Source organism: Typopeltis vanoorti, chromosome 17 (genome assembly GCF_054136105.1).
Source record: "Typopeltis vanoorti isolate ZY-2024b chromosome 17, IOZ_Tvanoo_1.0, whole genome shotgun sequence".
Classification (NCBI taxonomy): Eukaryota; Metazoa; Arthropoda; class Arachnida; order Uropygi; family Thelyphonidae; genus Typopeltis; species Typopeltis vanoorti.
This window is the reverse complement of record NC_143565.1, coordinates 75,245,604-75,266,245: the sequence shown is the minus strand read 5'-3', so window position 1 is coordinate 75,266,245 and position 20,642 is coordinate 75,245,604. Positions and strand designations below refer to the sequence as shown.

The 20,642-nt window shown below is 34.7% G+C and overlaps 1 protein-coding gene across 1 annotated transcript in view; it reads right to left on the bottom strand.

Moving 5' to 3' along the window:
• Positions 1-18,208, bottom strand: part of LOC150097503 (solute carrier organic anion transporter family member 74D-like) — a 34,003-nt gene extending 15,795 nt beyond the window's left edge. Inside the window, exons 1-6 of the mRNA XM_090406939.1 lie at positions 17,515-18,208; positions 14,677-14,763; positions 11,431-11,622; positions 9,168-9,332; positions 2,287-2,482; positions 116-260 (exon numbers count right to left, since the gene is read on the bottom strand). Coding sequence (XP_090263065.1) covers positions 116-260; positions 2,287-2,482; positions 9,168-9,332; positions 11,431-11,622; positions 14,677-14,763; positions 17,515-18,208 — 1,479 coding nt within the window. The remainder of the gene's footprint in view (positions 1-115; positions 261-2,286; positions 2,483-9,167; positions 9,333-11,430; positions 11,623-14,676; positions 14,764-17,514) is intronic.
• Positions 18,209-20,642: the final 2,434 nt, after the last annotated feature.

Here is a 20,642-nt window from a genome sequence, read left to right as displayed (position 1 = left end):
ACCAGTCCTCTAACGTGACCTGCATCTGTTGTGAACGCTAAATTTTCTCTAACCGTGTCTATTTTTCCTAATATATTCGATGTTTAAAGTGTTATATTCAAAAGTATGTGCTTACCTCTGTACCGTTGATAACTTCGTGTTTGGTACATCCCGCATAACAAGGAGAGAAGTAAGTGGATTTTCCATCAGGTCCACAAATTGGTGTGAATGCTTTTGTGGTACACGAACAATTGGCATTACATTCATTTTCGAGCTGCAACCTATATTAAAATTACCATAAATTAACATTAACATTATTGCCATTTAAGTTACATCATGTTGCAGAAAGTGTTGGAATACACCAGCAGAAGCGAACACCACGAAAAGAACAAATAACGACAATGCAATTCTAGAAGGCAAAGTAGGAAGATATAACGGAAATATAAGTAAGAAATATATTCGTTTTGAATTAAAATATTATGCCGAACAGAGAAATAACATAAAAATGGATCCTATTGATAGATGTTGCAACTAAAAATGGGTTTCCGCGATGATTTTTGCTCACCCGCTACTGCTTGTTTTCATCAGATTTAAGAAGCTGGATCTGATAACATCCCAGAGAATGCTATGAGCAGGAGTACGCTGTCTTCTCAATTACAAATGATGGTAACGTGCGTGTGAAGGTGCTTGTGTGTGTGCTTTCCATGGTATGAACTTGGGTCAACTAACGATACTGCCATAAATAGACAAGCTACAAGTTTCAGGATAACTCTGTATTTTCTTCAGTTATGAAATTCTACGATGAAGAATAACAAAATATTGGTCTTATAAAACAATAACATCTACTGTGTCTTAGTTGAGGATGACAACGTTACTTCATTTATAACATTATTCTTTACATTTATAACAATATTCGTTTTCTATTATAGGGATTTTTTTAGTCTTTTTTTTTAAACTTATAGATTGGATGTTTTTAATTAATATATGTAATGAGTTTACATTAATCAAAGAGAAGATCTGTGTAATTCGGTCGATATTGTGTTTGTATCCGTAGCGCTAGGCCGCCAAAAGAAAGACTTCTAAGTTCGATGACGTTCAGTGGAACGTTTTCTAAGCTTTTCTAAGACAGAGTTAATCAATCTCTGCACGGGCAAGAAGTTTTTTTGTTTCCTCAAAACTAGGGTTTTTCATCTCATAAATTCAAGAAAATCGACCATAGAACTCACACTGTTTCGAACAATGACATACGTTAGGGACTATGAGATGCTAGGAGTTATCTGCCGTACTGTCCTACCCGGATGCCAATTAAAATCACTACTATCAGCCTTGGGTTAGCTATTGTAGGATTGGTAAAGGATAGAGACTATCTGCCCACTAGTCTTCCAAAGTTAGTTAGTTAGGCTTAAATGGCCTCAAAACTAGCGCCTTTTACTCCCCAATTGGGGAGTAAAAGGCGTTAGCTAATTTATTTTTATATTAGAACCTCTACCTTAGACGGATTTGACGATTCCCTTTGGGTGGAAATATATCTGAGTTCTGGGACGTGAAGAACCTATATCAGGGCGTTTCAGTTGGACTCATATGGCAATGACAGGGTATTCCATCCTGGAAATTCAGGTTTTTCACCACAAAATCTGAGAAATCAGCCAGGAGAAAACATACAATTTACGTTCAGAAAGATGTACTTAGGCTTAAGACTAACTGCCTCGCCTTGTTGAAATTATCGTTATGAAAGTTAAGGATACTTGTCAGGTCGTAGATCTTAAGGACCAGTAATGACTAAGGATTATTATTATTATTATTATTATTATTATTATTATTATTATTATTATTATTATTATTATTATTATTATTATTATTATTAGATTAATTACTTGTCCTGTTAAATGGTTTAAAAGATCAATGAACAAAATATAATATGTATTCATATTCAACACAAGAAATTTTCTAATAATTCGAGCATGACCTGCTTTCTTTATATCATTCTGAATATTTCAAATCTAGTAACGATTTTTGTTTAATGTAAATTCCTTACTGCGTTTATCCACTAGGCGGCATCACTAGCGTTAAAAATGGTCCAGCTCCGGAATGGTAAAAATCTGGATTCCTGCATCGCATATAACATTTGAGCATTTATTCAAATTGCTGTTTAAAAGAATTTTGTCACATTTTTAGTGAAAATCTGACTCTTATGAAAGATACTGTATACACAGGAATGTATTATGAATGCATGGATAATGGAAAGCTCTTTGTAATTATGCAAAAGTCTAAAATTTTATTTATGCAATATATAAAAACATTACTTACATTTGTTTATCTAGAACTGTCCCAGTCATCTGCAAATCTGGACAAGTCATCAACATACACACCAAGAGACCAATTGCACTGAGAAACTCCGCAATAACTATATAACCAGTCAGATAACGAGGACGTGGTTTTGCTCTTTTGATTACAAACCCAGCCAAAAACGTTCCTACAGCCATACTGGCAACACCAGAAGGACCTGCAGAGAAAAATAAACATAACTCATTCCAGCTCTTTTAATTCGTACTCTATTATTAAGACCAGAGTAGCTAGCATATAAAAAAACACCTAGATATTTAATTTATTATGAAAAATTATGAAGAGCGGAGAAGTCCGAACCAAGTCATGCATGAAGATTCGAACTGCTGCAGTTGCGAAAACGATCCCAACTATGTTGTGGTGGAGTTTATGCGGGAGGAATTTATGCAGGAGTGGTAAATGAAATATAACCTGAGATGCGATTATTTTCTTTTCCAGAGGAAAGAATTTTCATTGAGGACGTGAACAAACTTAATATCACTGAGTGCGAGATTTCCATGACTAGTGAAGAGAGAGAGAGAGAGAAGCTGATCCATAAATAATTCCATATCACTCTTCAGGTGGAGACAGTGGGAAGTGATGCAGAATGTCGAAATGTTATCAGTAGTCATTTAGTGAAAAATGTGGACAATGAATCAGTCCATGTTGATTGGATTTTAACGGTATAGATGCGAACACAGACTGATAAGAAAATAACTATTTATTGACTTAATTGCTAATATTTCGCTGGTATTCTATCCAGCATCTTCAGAGCACACAAACAAAGTTTGTTATAGTAGCGGCACAACCACAATCCGGTATAACAATGGGAGTAGTATCAGGAATTGTAGGGTACAACATAAAGATTAAAGTCCTAATGAAGCGTCCTATTCATGTCATCGAGCCTACTATGGACAGACAGGAAGAACTGTGGACATCCGCCTCAGTGAACATAAAAATATATCCGGCAGTTTCGCTATGGCAAGTCGGGTCTAGCAGAGCATGCTTTGGATATCCCCCAAAAAAGTGTTGCACAGAAGCTTTTACAAGTCAGAGAGGCTGTTCCTGGAATCAACAGAAGCTTTGAAACATACTCCAAACCTTAACAGGTATGGCTGTATTAATCAACCAAAGATTCGGGAGACAGTCATCCTAAGACCAAATTAATATTTGCTTTCTCTCTCGTCCCCCCCCCCACTTGCATGGCGCCTAATTAGGACTTTAGTCTTTGTGTTACAAGCTACAATTGCTCATATTAGTCCCATTGTTATTTTGATTTGTGGTTGTTCGCTACTGTAACAAACTTTGTTTGTGTGCTCTGAAGATACTGGATAGAATACCAGCGAAATATTAGCAATTAAGTCAATAAATAGTTATTTTCTTATCAATCTGTGTTGTCATCTATACCGTTAAAATCCAATCAACATGTACCATGAACACACAAGCCTTTCCACATGGTTAATGAATCAGTCCAAATCGTTATTTCTATCCCGCCGCCTATTCCCAATAAAACACTAACATCACCACACTGAACAGATAGAAACATATACTATGACCTATAATGTTCTCCAGACAACTACCATACTCAAACACATCGATCTGATTTGAAGGGTAATTGCGATTGATCAATACAACTATCTTTCCCGACTTTCCAACTGTCAACTCACATCAACACAGTGAGTTATGTACAATCCAATCAAATTTTAACGGAGGTTTAGGTGATATTTGGCTTATGCGCAACAACCTGCCATGGAAACCTATGATGTTGACTTTAGCATGTAATGATCTGGGACAAACCTCTACAGCTCTTTGTGCCTAATTTGTACAGTCGTTAGAATGACATACAATATGCCCTTTGATAGAGAAGCTGTAAGTTCGAATCCGATTGAGGAAAGGAGGAAAACTTACGTGAACTTTCAATTGAAGGTGAGTTATCTGACTTGAAGCAGATGTGGCAAAATGCTACCTTGGAATAAGAGATCTTCTCTTATACTTCTCTTATGCAAATCGAGCAAACCAAATAACATATTAACAGACGCATCGTTTTCAGCCTTCATTGGTTATGCAGTCGCCATATGCACTGCAGTGTTTTTATGTGACGTTTAAAAGTAATTGGAAAAAGGAAGATTTTTTGAAAAAAAAAAGGAAAGTAATCGGTATAGACAATGAACGTTTAATAGTAAAAATGTATTTAAACTTAATGGTGAAAATAATATTCATTACATATCTGGGATAATGACTAGATACAGATTTTATTTTTTCATTTAAGCAATAATAAACAGAACTTATGCAGTTACCTGTGTTAAAGAAAGCTAACGAATAAAGCAATTCCTTCATTTTCAAAACACAAGGATAAACGGAGGGATGCAAAACAGTCAAAAGTTAACTTTTTCTAAATGAAAAAAGTATAATATGACATTTGTCTGTACTGACCAGGGCGTGTCTGTTTTTCATGCACATATAAAATAAATTCGAAATAAGAATGCACGACACCTGGAAAAAGTATGATAAAATTCGAATAAAAGAAGGCTAAAAGGTATAATTATTGCATAATACATTATGATATAATCCATTCCAAACCGCAATAAAGGATCTTCGCATCCTATATTCAAACCTTGACCTTATCCACACCAAAAGTTTAGTTTCGTCGAAACCGACTTAGATAAGAGACTCATCAACAACAGCAATAAGTAGTTATTCTTTAGATATTATTAAAATTTATTAACTGCTTTCTTCTTTTGTCAATGATTATGGCACTATAATGTTTGTCTCTATAATGTAGGTTCTTTTGGATGTGACATCACAGTAGCATAGGATGGATTTTGTTGGTTGGAATTACAGCTGAAGCAATTAAATCGTTTGTGTTGTTAATTCCTGTCTTTATGTAGCCGATTTTCCACTTTCAAGAGCTGCAAAAAAACAGAGTTTCCAAGCGGAAAAAGATACGTATGAGATCAGCCAATTTAAACTGATCGCTTCGAATCATATCCTAGTCTCCCCAAGACGAAATCTCAAGGACCACGCATCATTTGCCTTCGGTTGGGAACTTCGGTTGAATAGGCGAAAAAGTTTATAAGCGCTTTTCGCTGAATATGAGTAAGATAAGCTTTTCCTCCTGGAAAAATGGGCAACCTAGCCATAAAACATACTCACTTAACATATATAATACACCCTCTGTCCAAAAAGAAACCGAAATTTTCAAAAATAGAAGAAAGTAGTGGTGCCGCCTGTTGTATCGTTTTGTTGTCGAAAGTGGCAACCTTCATTAGTGTTGTGTCAAATGTTTATGACATTTATTTCACTATAACTCGGCATCTACTGAAAGTGACAGTGTGTTTTGACAAATGGTCCGTCGTCACGATATTCATGCCATTCGCGAAGAATTCTCACTACCAATCGCTTCAAAACTCCGAAATAAAACTCACCATTGACCGTTTAGCCAGGCGGAACGAATTCTTTGTGGATAATGCCCTTTAAATTATGCAAACAAATCAGCATTGTCTTTACTTTTCACTTCACCAAGCGAGTTTTTTTTTCGACGCCCCTCTTCTGGTGGTCTCCACTCAGCACTCTGGCGCTTTGTTTCGGGCTCATACTCATTTCGAGTATAAAATCGCGAATTCAATTTACGAAGGCCCAAACGCTCGGTCAAAATGTTGTGCATAATTGATTTTGGAATCCCCAATTCATCTTTAATCAATCTCACGGACTATTTCGGGTTTCTTTGAGGAAATCCCGCACTTTTTGAATGTTATCTTCGCTCAGTCCAGTTTTTGGACGGCCTGGCTTTTCGTCGTCCTCAAGCGCCTCATGACCACTTTGAAATCGCTTAAAACACTCGTAAACTTGGGTACGGATAAGCATTCATCACCGTATGCTTTTTGAAGCATTTGATGCGTTTCGGTAAGACTTTTACCAAGTTTAACACAAAAGTCAATCGCTGCTCTCTGTTTGAAACTCATTTTCCGACCGTTCGTCAAAATACACTGTCACTCTTGGCTAGAGATCCCAGGCGTCCGGTAAAATACGGACGCCTGGGATCTCGAGCTAGTCCGTATTTTACCGGACTAATGTGTCCTTTTTTTCTCGTTGTCCCGAGAAAACTCTTCGGGACAGCTTTCTCTCCCGTATTTTAGAGTTCAAGACTGAATAACGAAATCGATGAGTTACAATTTCTATTCTATTACAAACATCGCTCTCCGTCATTACAGGGAACTGTAGACGCGTTGCTATTTTCTCAAAGCGGGTGATGGCACCACTGAAACAATGATGAGTTCGTTAGAACAGTGCGCATGTGCATTGACATTTTGGAGTGTGCCGTGATATTGGCACAGCTCCAAATAGCAAGGAACGGTCCGCTCTGTTTCTCTCGGAGAAAGTTTCTCCGAGAGAAACAGGTTGGTGCTGGCAGAGTATTAATTACTGCACGGCAGCTGTTAAAATGTATGGTTTTTCAATTCTCCTGTGGCCCTGTTGAACGTTGAAAATGTTCAAAAGGCAGTGCGATTATACAGACGCTTTAAAAACACAATTTCCGTTTTTAAAAAAAATCTACTAAATTGGGCGTGACAGATAAAGTGGAGTGTACGGTTTGTGGGGGCTTGTTTGACGTCGAGCATGGCGGAAAGTTCGACATTCCCCAGCACATTACTACGAAAAGACATAAATTTGCATCTCGAGCTAGTACAAGTGCAAAAGTCGGTGATTTCTTTACCAAGAAAGATATGGGGGAAGTAGAAAAGAATCTTGTTGCAGAAGAAGCAACTTTCGCGTATCACACGGGTTTTCACAACCAGAGTTTTCGATCAATGGATTGTACATTTAAAATAATACGTAAGTTATATGATAGAAAATTTACGTGTGGGCAAACAGAAACACCAGCGTTAATTGTAAATGTTTTGGCTTCACTTGCAATCAAGCAATTCAAACTGGAAATGGAGAAAGCAAATTATATATCTATCCTGATTGACGCTTCAATTCACGGTGCTTCAAAATTAGTGCCATTGATAGTTCAATATTTCGTTCCATAAAAAGGTGTTAAAACCCTGATTCTAGAATTTACAGACCTTCCTAGTGAAAGCGCATTGAATACTGGGTTTGTCCAGGGATTGATTGGAGTTGGTTGCTCAGCTCATATTTTAAACAATACTGTGCAAACTGCAGCTGATACATTGCCTGTAGACATTGAGGCTGTTATAGCTAAAATATTTTAACACTTTTAGATATACTCTGTAAGAGTTCAGTCCCTAAAAGAATTTTGCGAATTTGTGGACAATGAGTTTAAAACAGTTCTAGGACACTCGAAGACAAGTTGACTGCCGTTGTATCCGGCTATCAAAAGGTTGAATAAAATGTATGAAGGACTCAAAGCCTATTTTGTTTCAATAGATAAATGTCCGACAATGTTGAAAGACTTTCTCCAGAACCCAGTATCGAAGTTGTTTTCTACTTTTCTGGAATTGCAATGTGAAAAGCTCCATACTATTATCAGGAGCATACAAGGTGAAACGATATCTTTTGTTGAAGCACAGTCAATTATACAGTCACTGGTTGGAAAAATTGAAATGAGAAGAGGTAAAGATTTGATAACTATCACCGAAAAGAAGCTACTTCTTGAGATGCAAGAGGAAGGATTGATTAGTGAAAAGGCATTCCAATCTCATAAAATTGATTTCTGCAACACATGTGTGTCATATATAAAAGAATGGTCACAGTATATGCTGAAAATAGACAATATGTCTTGGATGAAACTGAGAACAGCATTATGTTGGGAAAATGTTCTTCAAACAGTCCAAACTATTAATCAGACCTCTGCCATATCAAACATTGTTGAATCTGATTTGTTGGATGAAGTAATGATAGTGAAACCAGCTCTGAAGTCCAAAGAAGACAGTGAAGTGAAGGACATGTTGAAATCCAAACATTTAGATCAAGTCTGGATGGATATCGTAAAAATGTTGAAGGAGAACTATCAAATTTAAAGAAAGCAGTGGAGTTCGTTATGTGTATCCCTGGGATAAATGCGTGCGTTGAAAGATTATTTTCTCGCATGAACGCACTGCGGACTGATGAGAATAGCAAATTGTTTGTAAAAACTGTAAAATCATTCTTCAGTGAGGATTGTGTAGCTTTTCATGACATGATTCCTAAAAACAAACAATTGTTAAGTGAAATTCATTCTTCAGAAAAGTATTGCAAGAGTGAGCAAGACTAATTCATTAATAAGAATATTGTCAGGTGAGAAGAGCATTACTGTATTAACAATCTATTTTGTATGTATAATAGTAATTAAAACCATTTGAAGGCAACTTAAAGTGGCTTAATGAGAATATGCAGCCAAACAATTTGATTTGCTATTTATTTACTTATACCTAGTAAAGTGTGTGTGCATAGTAAACCTTACCGCGCACACACTTGGAAAGTTAGAATCATTTTGTAAGACTGGCATATGTGATAGATGCGCATACTAAACTTTCACCTTTAGTCATAAGTGTCCCGTATTTTTTTCCAATGTATCTGGGATCCCTACTCTTGGCACTATAATTCGGCTTCTAATGAAACAGATGTCATAAACAGTTGACACAACACTAATGAAGGTTGTCGCTTTCGACAACAAAACGGCATAACAAGTGGCACCACTAGTTTCTTCTATTTTCGAAAAGTTCGGTTTCTTTTTGGACAGAGGATGTACACTGGTCGGACAGCATTAGTTGTTCTTGTATTTATACTGTACCAAAGAAAAGGCAATTGAATAAACACGTGATATCAATTGCCTATACATTCACAGAATGAGCTTGTTCACAACAGACTGACATTCTGGCATAATAATGTGATCGAAAATATCAATAAATAATGCGAGTACTTACCAATATATAAGTTAGCTTTCGAAGCAGACAGCTTAAACTGAGTTTCCACATATTTCGGCAACAACATGTAAAATGACATAATTCCATTAAGGTATAAAATAGTAGCAATTGTGTGGGTTACCAAAATGGGATTTTTAATTAGCCTACAAAACGCTTTCTGCATATCTGAAAGGAAAAGAATTACTTTTATTGAATTAATAATGAATTTAAGTGTCGTATAATATACAATACAAAATATGCAGATGATATAGTATTATTTACATATAATAAGAAAAACGTATAGTATATGGTTGAAAACCTACATAAAACATCAAGGACTATCAATTCAGCACAGACAGACTAAATTATGAAGAAACTGTTAAGCACAGAATAAATCTAAGGTGGTCTACTATTACCAAACTCACAAATATATGTAAAAATACATATCTCTCCAAATAACTTAAAGTATATATCTCAATGGTACTCCCTACAGTTCTTTATGGTCCTGTCAAATCAAAATCAAATCAGCTAACGCCTTTTTGTTCCCTTATAGGGAGTAGGCGAGGCCGTTTTAGCCCTATCTAACTTTTAGAGACTGAGTGGGCAGTTCAATCTCCGCTGGTAGCCAATCAGAGATAGCTGGCACAAGGCTATCGCTAATTAATCGGTACGCAGTGAAGAAGGCGGCTAGCAAGTGCCGCCATCTCGTGGTACCTAACCCGAACACAATATTTTTAATGTCTGAAAATAGTGTGGGTTCAACGGTTGGTTTTCTTGAGTTTACGGGACGAAAAACTCGATACCAAAGGGTATAGCGACAAGAACGTATGTACTCTGCTATACGAGTTGTCAAATAGGTGCAACCATTAAGTTACTTAAATATAAACTTCTTTTCGCTATACCCTTTGGTATCTATTTGGTCTAGCTACTCACTGATGAAGCCTCAAAAAAGGCTGAAACCGGTCTGGGTAGTGACCTCCCACCATAATGTAATAACAGCATACATTTCCTAGGAAATGTGTTTTTACATTATGGAAAATACCAAGATTAGCGATCAGAACTTTCCCCATCTTTGCAACGAGTTGCCCGAGATTGTACTACGTACTAGGACTACTTGCATTAGCTCACGCTAGTAACCGCAGATACTTTTATAGTTTATTATACTATATTCGCATGAAACTCTCTGATTCAAATCTTTGAGTTTCTTATTCGGTTTTAAAACAATGTGGGATTTAATATCCCCTTAATTTGAATAAGGCTTAAAAAATGTTCCTTTAATCGTGGACTAGATTCGAACTCAAGTCTTTCGTCGTGCGGTTAAGCGTTGTAGAGTGCAAACGCCACTTCTACTGAGCTACACAGGCTCTAAAAAAAACATGCTCTAAAAAACAAATGTTTGAGGTGTGTAAAATCAAAACCAGTCAGGAGATCAAAGAAGAATTACGCTACAATATTTCAATAATAACAAGAATCGGTAAACAGTTAATAGTGGTATGGACATACCAGTGTTAACGGTTTGTGCAGAATGCCATGGCTATTAAAGGTATCTTAAAATTCTCCAAAACAGAAGAGTAGAAGGAAAGATGCCGCCGGGAAAATCTTCAAAGAAATGGATAGAAGACATTAGCATTCAAGAAATCTGAACTCTTACAGAAATATAAATAACTTGGCTACTGATAGACTGTACTGGAAAGTTATTTTTTCATTGTAGCCTCAACCACCTTAGGTGGAAGTGGATGATGATGATGATATTTTAATAGAAACTAAAATTGCAAAAAGTATTGTTAAATGTCGACTACCTAGGTATTCGACATTTAACTATATTTAACATTTTAAATAAGCTGTATGCCTGTTGTTGAAATATATAATATTTCAACAACAGGCATACAGCTTATTTAAAAAAATTCCAAAATATTTGTAGGTGTTTCCATTATTTTGATAATCCCCTATTTTGATAACCCCCATACAAATGACCGAAATGTTTTTACAGGATTAATACAGAAAAATTTGAAAAATTTCAGGACAGGTCTGCTGGTTGCAGAACTGGGGATTAACAAGGGTGTGATGATGAAATTTTTTGCTTGAAGAGATGAATGAGCGGATAAGTTCAAAGCAAAGTGTGAGAGACATTGTGCGAATATTGGATAGCGCTTGGCATAATGTTTAGGGCCTTCCTCGATGAGTGTACTGACTCCATGGAGTTACTTTTAATAATAATAATAATAATAATAATAAAATTTAAAAATATTTAATTTTACGTGTTGTTCAGCAAAAGTAATTTTACCTTTAATGATTTTCAAAAAGCTAAATGGCTTCTTTGGTTGTTTCAAGGATAGCGAGTTACTTCTTCTCACTAAAGTTCGAGGAAAAAGTAGTATTGGAGTAACGAAGATTATGAGGAGTAATCCAAGTACCACAAATCCTATCCACCAGGCTCCAATCCATCGAGGATCATTCTGTGAGAATCCAGGATCAACTAGAAATTAAAACTAATTGTAAAAATCTTAAAACAATTATACATCTAGGTATGTAAAAAGATTGTTTCAACATTGTGTTTAAGACTAATTTAGAGAAAATGTTTCATAAACATTAATTCTTTTTTATCATATATAGTAATTAAAAAAGAACAAAAAAGAACCATTTTCCCCCAGCATTGTTTTCAATAACATTCAAATTCTCAGAGAAGATGAAATTTCTCTTCTCGGAATTACCTTGACATCAAGCCTCTCCTGGCATAAACACATCACACCCATTGCATCCTCAGCTTCCAAAAAACTAGGTTTTCTCTTTCGCTCAAGACGCTACTTCACCTCTAAACAGCTGTTAACACTATACAAGTCACAATTCCGCCCAGCTCTCGAATACTGCTCTTATATCTGCAGTGGAGCTCCAAACAGATCCCTCAAAATGCTTGACTTAATACAGAGGAGAGCAATAAGACTAATAAATGACCCATCCCTCACCAACCCCCACTTTCACATAGACGCTTGGTCTCTGCAATTTGTATATTCTATAAATATTTACATGAGAAATGTTCATCTGAAACAGCATCAATTATTCCCCTACCCTGTACCAAGCCCAAAGGAACACGTACAGCAGCCGCCCAATATCCTTTCACAGTACACCTCAAAACCCACAGAACAAGTTTTTTTTTCATCCTTATTCATCCCTGCTACAGCAGTATTGTGGAACGGTCTTCTCCCTGGCGTATTTCCCAAGGAATACAACATAAAGGCGCTCAAATCAAATGTAAACAAGTTTCTCCTTTCGCAACCCACCATCCATATACGTACTAACGTACTATAGGTTGACCAGCCAACCTCCTGTATATGGGCCAAACATTAAAAAAAAAAATAAAAAAAATAAAAAATGAAAATCTCATCTCATCTTCCTTTTCCCTCTTTTACCTTGCGGTGTCGAGGGTTTATTAATCATCGGACCTCAAACCGTTCACAGGATAAGGTGGTCATCCCTACTCCCCAGCGTATCCTATGTCCGTAGTGAGTTCTGAAGGCCGGTTTGTTTGCTTTGCGGGATGAAAAACTCCAGGATAAACTGGAGAAAAACCCCTACTGTCCACTCCTAAGATCGGCTAACTTAGCTATGGCTGAAGAAGATTCTTCAGCTCCTCACGTCCTATTAATTAAAATAATAAATTGAAAACTGAACTTGGGTTAAAGATAACTCTACGGATGCATTTGAAAGTAAAGTACTATATCGAAATCATTCCAAAATTTCACGCCAGTTATGAGATAATTTCATTTGGTAAGTCAAGCAGAGTTGAATGACTTGTGTGAGATCTGAATAATACCAAAAAACGCATCTAAAATCCTAGAGTGTATAAAGCAAAGTTGAAACTTCCTTGAAAAGAGCAGAAATGTCATTTCAAAGCCATCAGGAAAGTTTAGAATTATAAAAACAATTATAAAACTCAAACAAAAATAGCTGTATAGATAATATGCAAAACGTAGAATTTTGCATTTTTCACTGAATCATTGCCTAAACCATTTAATGTGCAGAAATTCTATAAAACACTTATATCTCATATTAATGCAGCAGTTATCTTATTCATATAAAATTAAAACTGCGATATTAAGAATCCTGAAAAAAAAAAGGTATGGCTAATAGTTAAAGTATCCGCTTTCCAGCCAATAAACAGGCGTCGTGTTGAAACTTGACGTACATATGGATGTTCGTCAATATCTTCAGGCGGAAGATGAATTTCATCGCCAGTGGAAAGCACCACACCGATTATTGGAGGCCTGAAGTGGCTTGAAAAAAATGTTCAATGTATGATCGGCGGGATTTGGGACTATGTAAAAATAAATAAAAATACAAAAGCAATGTAAAATTAAGATAAAAGTAAGAAAAAAAATCCTTAGCACATCCATGCCGAATGTATTATAGGTTTAAAAAAAAAGAAAAAACTTTCGTAGTTGGGAGTCACATAAAACTATATACTCAAGGTCAGCACTTTCTATTTAAAAGACCTAAACGAACGAATGTGCAATGTATCAACGCAGGATGTTTTTTTTTTTTTAATTCATCATATATCATCTACATCGATGAGCGATTTCTTTCCAGCCTTGGATTTGATGATGGCGTTAAAGCTGTAATCTAATACAGCACTGGATCAAACCTTTCATTCAAAATAACAACGCCGAGAGACCGAAAATGGATATATAAATTTTTTTTTCTCATACTAGATTGATTGACAAGATTTCTTCTTGAAAATTTCATTCACTTCATCGATCATGAAGGTTCTACACTCTTCAGTATGCTCGTAGAATTAGTTTCAAAAATATGAAAAAAGTAGTCATTTCTTCAGTGCCATTATCTGTTTATCATCTAGATCATTTTCATACTAGTTCGAACGACATAAAATCACTTTTAAAATCCATCGTTTCCACTGGATAATAAATGCATATTTTGGCGTAATCTAATTTTAAAATAAATGTTTTTTTTTTGTCTAATCCAGGGAAAAGGTATTCAATCATTTTTTGATTTAATGACATTCCGACTTTGCGACTGATATCTCATTTATCAACTTTTGTAAAAATCGGTATTAAAAATATGAGTCATTTATTTGTTGATAGAATAAATTTCGTTTTCTAACATTCCAAAAATGCTAATTTCATTGTTTTCCAAAATGACCAGATGATAATTACTATGAATATAACATATTTTTATACTAATCTTGCACTTTTATTTAACTAATTATTATTCCTTATAATTTAATAATTATTAAATGTTTCTCAATTTAATATTATTAAATATTATACAAAAGTAAAGAAAACAAACGCAAATATTGCAATAAATTTAAAGAGCTTTCTGCTGCTTAAATTTCATTATGACATCATTTTGATATCAACATTATTAGATATAAAATTTAAAAAAAATACATTAAACAATCGAAAATCTATACCTTTAAAAGCATAAATGTTTGAACTACTATTGGTTTTAAGTTAAAAACAATTTAACTGTTTACTATTTTCTTATTGGTTAATTATTTCTGCTGCATTTTTCTTACTGGTTGGGTCCTCATAGTAGGAAAGACAAAATGAACTCAACAAAAATCCCATGGCTGGCCCGAGTAATCTGATAGTGTATAGAGTCCCTGAAAATATAAATCAAATATTAAGTTACGAGGAAGTAAACAGAAATATGGAAAATATGATTATAAGAAAGTTCTCATTTGGCAAATATATCTACCTTTAATTTTTTAGAGAAAGTGGGTGTAGGGAATTACTATTAGCAGAACGATGTATTTAATTTAGTAAAATATTTTTATTTGATTAAATGTTTTAACATTTAATTCCCTTAAAGTGTTTATCTAAATTGAATACGTATTGTTTATTTCATCATGTTGCACCATTATTATTCCTACCACATCTGAACTGCTACGTGAAAGAATCAAGATTGTAATATAGGATACAGTGAAGAAGAATCTAAGCCCCAGTTAGAAGACAGAAACCCATGGATCTTAGATTTAATATGCAATCTGATCGAATTTCGCTGGAGAAACAAAGATACACAGATATTCAAGAATATAAGAGATTACGTAAAGAAATCAGAAAATATATCAGGCAGGACAATTAAGATGATTATTCCACGAAATGTGAAAAGATAGAATTCCAGATGATGAGGCACAGTTATAAAAGTGTCTTCGGGTTAGTTCGTAACCATAAGCACAAATTTAAGCGCAAATTAAATGTTGTCAAAGAGAGGAATGGAGCAGTACTAACAGAAGAAGAACTGGAAATCAAAAACACACGGAAAGAGAACTGTGAGCAGCTGTATAGCAGAAAATATAAGAAAAATTTGGAAGAGTCCCTTACTATGAGAGTTTCGATTTACAGTTACCTCCACTCAGGCATGAAATTGAAAGAGCAATTAAAGAACTAAATAACAATAAGGTCCAGATGAAGATGGAATCCAGACCACAGGGTTTGGTGGAATGAATATTTCATAGATTAGCCATAAGGATGGGAGATTATGGCCTAGAACTGGAAGAAATCAATATTCATACCACTGCAGAACAAAACAGACATATGAATGAAAACTTCTGTTTAAACTGAATTCAGCTGGTTCTTCTCCAAGTTTCTCTTCCATAATTTTTCTTAGCCTCTTCTGAAGTATGCCTGCATAAATTTTACCTGGAATACATAGTAAGAAAGTTTTGTAATTCTCGTTCTATTTTATTTCTTTATTTACAGATGAGCGCTCTGAAATCCTCACTCCAATCATCTGGAATTCAACCTTTTGACCTCTCCTTATGAATTATAAAGTGCAGCCATTATAAACTTTTTATACATTCCATAATTGTGAGCATTTCTAGTGGACATCATCAATTTCAGCTACCGTTCCACAAGTCTTTTTTTTTTTTTCACTTGGAGTACACTTGGTTATTTGTGTTTTCCAATTTTTTAATCTCTCTGATTTTTCTATCGCTACAAAGAACTTCAACATATGCTTCTCTAACTGAAATCAAGAATTTATTTCTGCAATGTTTGATTCTGGTTTTCAAACGTTTTCTTTTTCAATTTTATGTTTCATTTCATTTTTGTATATTAGAGTCCCCAATTCACCTCTGAAAGCTGCTCAGTGATGTGTTTAAATATCTGTTCATGTTTTTTTTTTAATACAAAATTCATTTTTATTTTGATAAAAATTAAATGGTGATCACTTCCTATTTCAATTCCTTGGTATACTTCGTGTCCTAAACCAGTACGAAGATTTGCTATTTCTTATTTCTTGCGTCTTCTCTCCATATGCAATTTGCACATCTTTATGCTAAAACGTGGTATTAGTAATGACTAATCCACGTCCTGAACAGAAATCAACATAAATTTACCACTTTTAGAAGCCTTCATTTTACAGTACTTACAATATAAATAAAATCATTCGTGACACTTGAGATTGTGATACGCATACTGTGCCATTTTATTTCGCGACAGCTTATCTCAAGTACTCAGTAAGGGCAACTTGTTCTAGAGTTATGCCCTTCCGTTTAATGATATCACTGAGTAAAAAAAAAAGTCTAAAATTTTTTTTAATTTATGCGTTCAGCGTTTTTGATTCAACAATCTGCAGCTAACTGTGAGCTACATTATATGCAGCTTTTGTTGAAACATATTTTCGTAACGTGGGATGGGACCACAGACGCATTGTCTATGGTCCAAAGTTAAATAGTTGGTGCATTTGCTACTCCGTATTGTATTTATGGTCCTCCCAATGATTTTGGAAAGAACTTCCTTGCAATTTCGTTTGATTATGTAAATCAAACGAAAGTAGATTTACATAATGATTCCACGTTTTCCACACATAAACACTGCATGTGCAGTATTTGTGTATGGAAATCTCTTCAAGAACCAACAAACTGAAAATTCTTAAAAATTTCTGAAGTCAAATTTCTGAAGAAAAAAAGCAGAAAAAATATATTTAAAAATACTGTTTAATTAACAGTTATAAAATCTGTTATTAAATACAATATTTGACTCATCTTGAGTATGCTAAAAAGCATTATATGAGACTAAACATTATGCAATTAAACGTCAGTATCTCTATATGAGGCAAGAAGGGTGAATCCAAATCGATGTAAAATACATGAACTGAATTCACTACGAGAAACTATCTCTGCGAATTTGTGTAGTTTGTGGATTCTTATTCAGTCATACAAATAAGGGATTAAAACACATCTGTCCCTTCTAACCTTGGTACGCATTTGCTTGTAATTATCCAGATATTCAGATTATATGACTTTCCTTTAGACAATCAGTAATTGGCGTTTACCTCTAAGGTGAAACCAAATATATTATTTCAAAAATCCTATATTTAACGAGATTTTATAAGTTATAATTATACTTACCAAAATAAAGGGGAGAATGTTTCTTTTTCACATTATCATCAAAATAGGCAGTCCCTATTGTATAATAGCCTAAACTACCAATTCCTTTCAGACCGTTTCCAAGACAGAGGAACAAAACGGCTAAGAAAGTAGGATTATTTTCACAAGATTCGTTTCTTGGTGTAAGGTCACATAACTCTACTTTCGTTTGATTTACATAATCTGCAAGAAAGTTCTTTCCAAAATCATCCGGAGGACCATAAATAAAATACGGCGTAGCAAATGCAAATGCACCAACAATATTGATCAGAATTCCTCCTGCAAGAAGACGTGGTCTGTGAGATTTTCCTCCAAGGTATCCAAGTAAGAAACCAAATATTGCTGGAACGATTTCGTCTGAGATTAAAATGATTCCAGAAGTTTTGCTTTCGTAAGAGTACCGCTTCTCTAAGGTGGAAAGACATCCTACTAAGTAGGAGTAAAATGATCCTTGTACTATTCCTAATGCGGAAAAACAAAAGAAGAATGAGTTTGATGTGGCAAATGTTTGAAGCCATTTTGGTCTAAAACCGAAAATTCCACATTCTATTTTTTCATTTTCTTCCTCGTTTTCATCTTCTTGCGTGTCTGAATTTTCTTTCCTCTCACATGAAGAAAATGACCGGAATTCGTAAGACTCTCCATGTTGTTCGCTGTCGTTATATGTATCTTGCATTTCCGGTTACATCGAGTATTAAACAAACGATAAAATAGATAAAATACTTCTTTCAGTTATATGCTTTTCGCTTATCTATTAAGAGCTTAGGAGAGCGCATGTCCTAATAAATCTGATCTTACGCAACACTTCTTGACAAGTATACAAACGGTGGGGGGGGGGGATTACTGCTGATATCATTTTCCAAAACTCGTTGCTACTGATTTTCCGAGAAACTATTGATTGAAATATAGTTTAAGAGAAATAAAAAAAACAAAAACAGGTAATTGCGGATAAGAAGACAGAAAGGAATTGAAAAAGAAGAAAGACAGAAAGTAATAGTACAAAGAGAGGCAGCAAGAAATAGCAAAGAAATGAAGATAGAAAGGAACAGTAAAGCAAATAATTATTCTTAAATTAGAGCATATTGGCCAATGTAAAATGTAAAAAGATTTAATGCTTCTTAGAGAACTGAAAATTTTCTCCTAATTTATCTATTATATTTCGCAGATTTCTTATAATTTTATATCAAAGTACTCTTGCAAGTTTACATAGAATTTTTCATTATTCTATGCTTCCACATTTCATGCAGAAATTTCAAATACTTACTGATGTGCCGTAATTGAGTTAGCACTGATAATCTCGATTATAATGTTCCCTGAAAAAAAAAATGTAGCCCATCAAATTTTCTCAAGTTGAAAGCGTATATTTGAACAATGCACGGATGATGCCTACAAGAGTAACATGTGTCTTTTGATAAAGAAATACCAGAATTAGCGTTCTGTTTGGAGTTGAGAAATAAATTTACGCAACAACGTTTTACTGAAGTAAATTTGCTGATACAGGAACTTTCTTCCCCCATCTTCTCAAAGCAGATAACCCAGAATAAGAGAAAATCGGATACCATTAACAAAAAATAAAGATTTTAACCTTAGATTATTTAAGAATTACAAACATCAAGATGCTATATTCCAATAAATGGACAGAAATTAGAAGTAAGAGATACCATAATACTTAATTGATTGTTGATATCTGAACAGCAACTTACACTACTCAATAATTTGCTTTCCTTAATGGATATACCGATCCAAAAGAATATGACTTATGAGCACGATCGCCTATTAAACATACTATCTTGTACACAGAAGGAGCAGAGTTGATCATACTTCTCTCCGACAAATCTACGTGACCTTAATGTTCTCATATTTGGGATAGTGCACCCAAAACGCCCTTCAGAATGCTTTATTATATCACAAGTTTAAAGGATGACTTCTCTCTCACTAACTTCCGCCAGTCACTTTCTCATAAACGCTCTGTTTCTGCATTATGTCTATTCAAAAAGTACTTTATGAGAGCTGCTTCGATGAACCGACCACCATCACCTTTCCTTCGCTTTTTTCTGCTCATGTGCGAACAGAAGCAGCTGCTTGTTAGCATCCATAAACTGTTTGGCTCCAAAGCCTTTTCTGTTTATGGACGTTTTCTCCACTCTGCTTTTAGAAATGAACATAATTCCGGCTCTTCAAGAAGCACATTGACAGATTTCTTTCGTCTCTCTATCTCTCTAACATTTTCCCCCACATATCTTGATATTTTCCAGACGTCTTGAGACATCTCCCGTGTGGGGTACTATAAAAACAACGAACAGTCGGTGTCATATATCAACTTTGTCAAACACTGCAGCAAACTATTCCATTTTATCAGTTTATTTGTAATACTTAATAGATACGATCTGTTTTTAAAGTTATACCTGGAATATTTCGATAAAACTGTTTTTATCTGGTTATCTATTTCAGATATTAGTCTTTGTTTAATTCCAAAAATTAACTCGCAATATCTTGTGACTTTCACATGTTAATATAATGTCATTCTCGAGTTATAATTAAATTAAATTTCAGTAGACCATTTACAAAGAATTATAATATAAAGTAAGATGAAAGCGTATCAAGGCAAGTGGTAAAAGCCTGGAATGCAAATGGTTATCAGTATTATTTGCATTTACTCACGCCGTAATCCTACCATATTCTTCTTTCTAATTAAGCTGTGTATGGTAAGCTGGCCAAATACCAAAAACGAAGCATTTGTTGTCTGCTAAGACTCTTTGTACTTTGCAGGAATCTATAGTTAAATTCTGGTTTAATCTAAACATGAATAAAGGTTTGAATAGTTCTGCGGTCAATTTCAAAAGGAAAAATTCAAAAGAAAACTTGAAAAGAAAGAATATAATTGTTTAAATTTTTCTGTACATGGTATGAAAAGTATCAAACGGGTGTTTTAACAACTGGAAAGTGTTTCTATCTGATCAAGCATAGTTTCTTTTTTACATCTTACATATATCGGTGTCTGTCCAAGATATGGAAAGACATTGATGTCTGTCCATATCTTGCTTGTTCCAGCTTGTTCCTTATAAATTCAATTCTTTTTATAAGAAATATTTTTCTAATTGCTTCTGAAG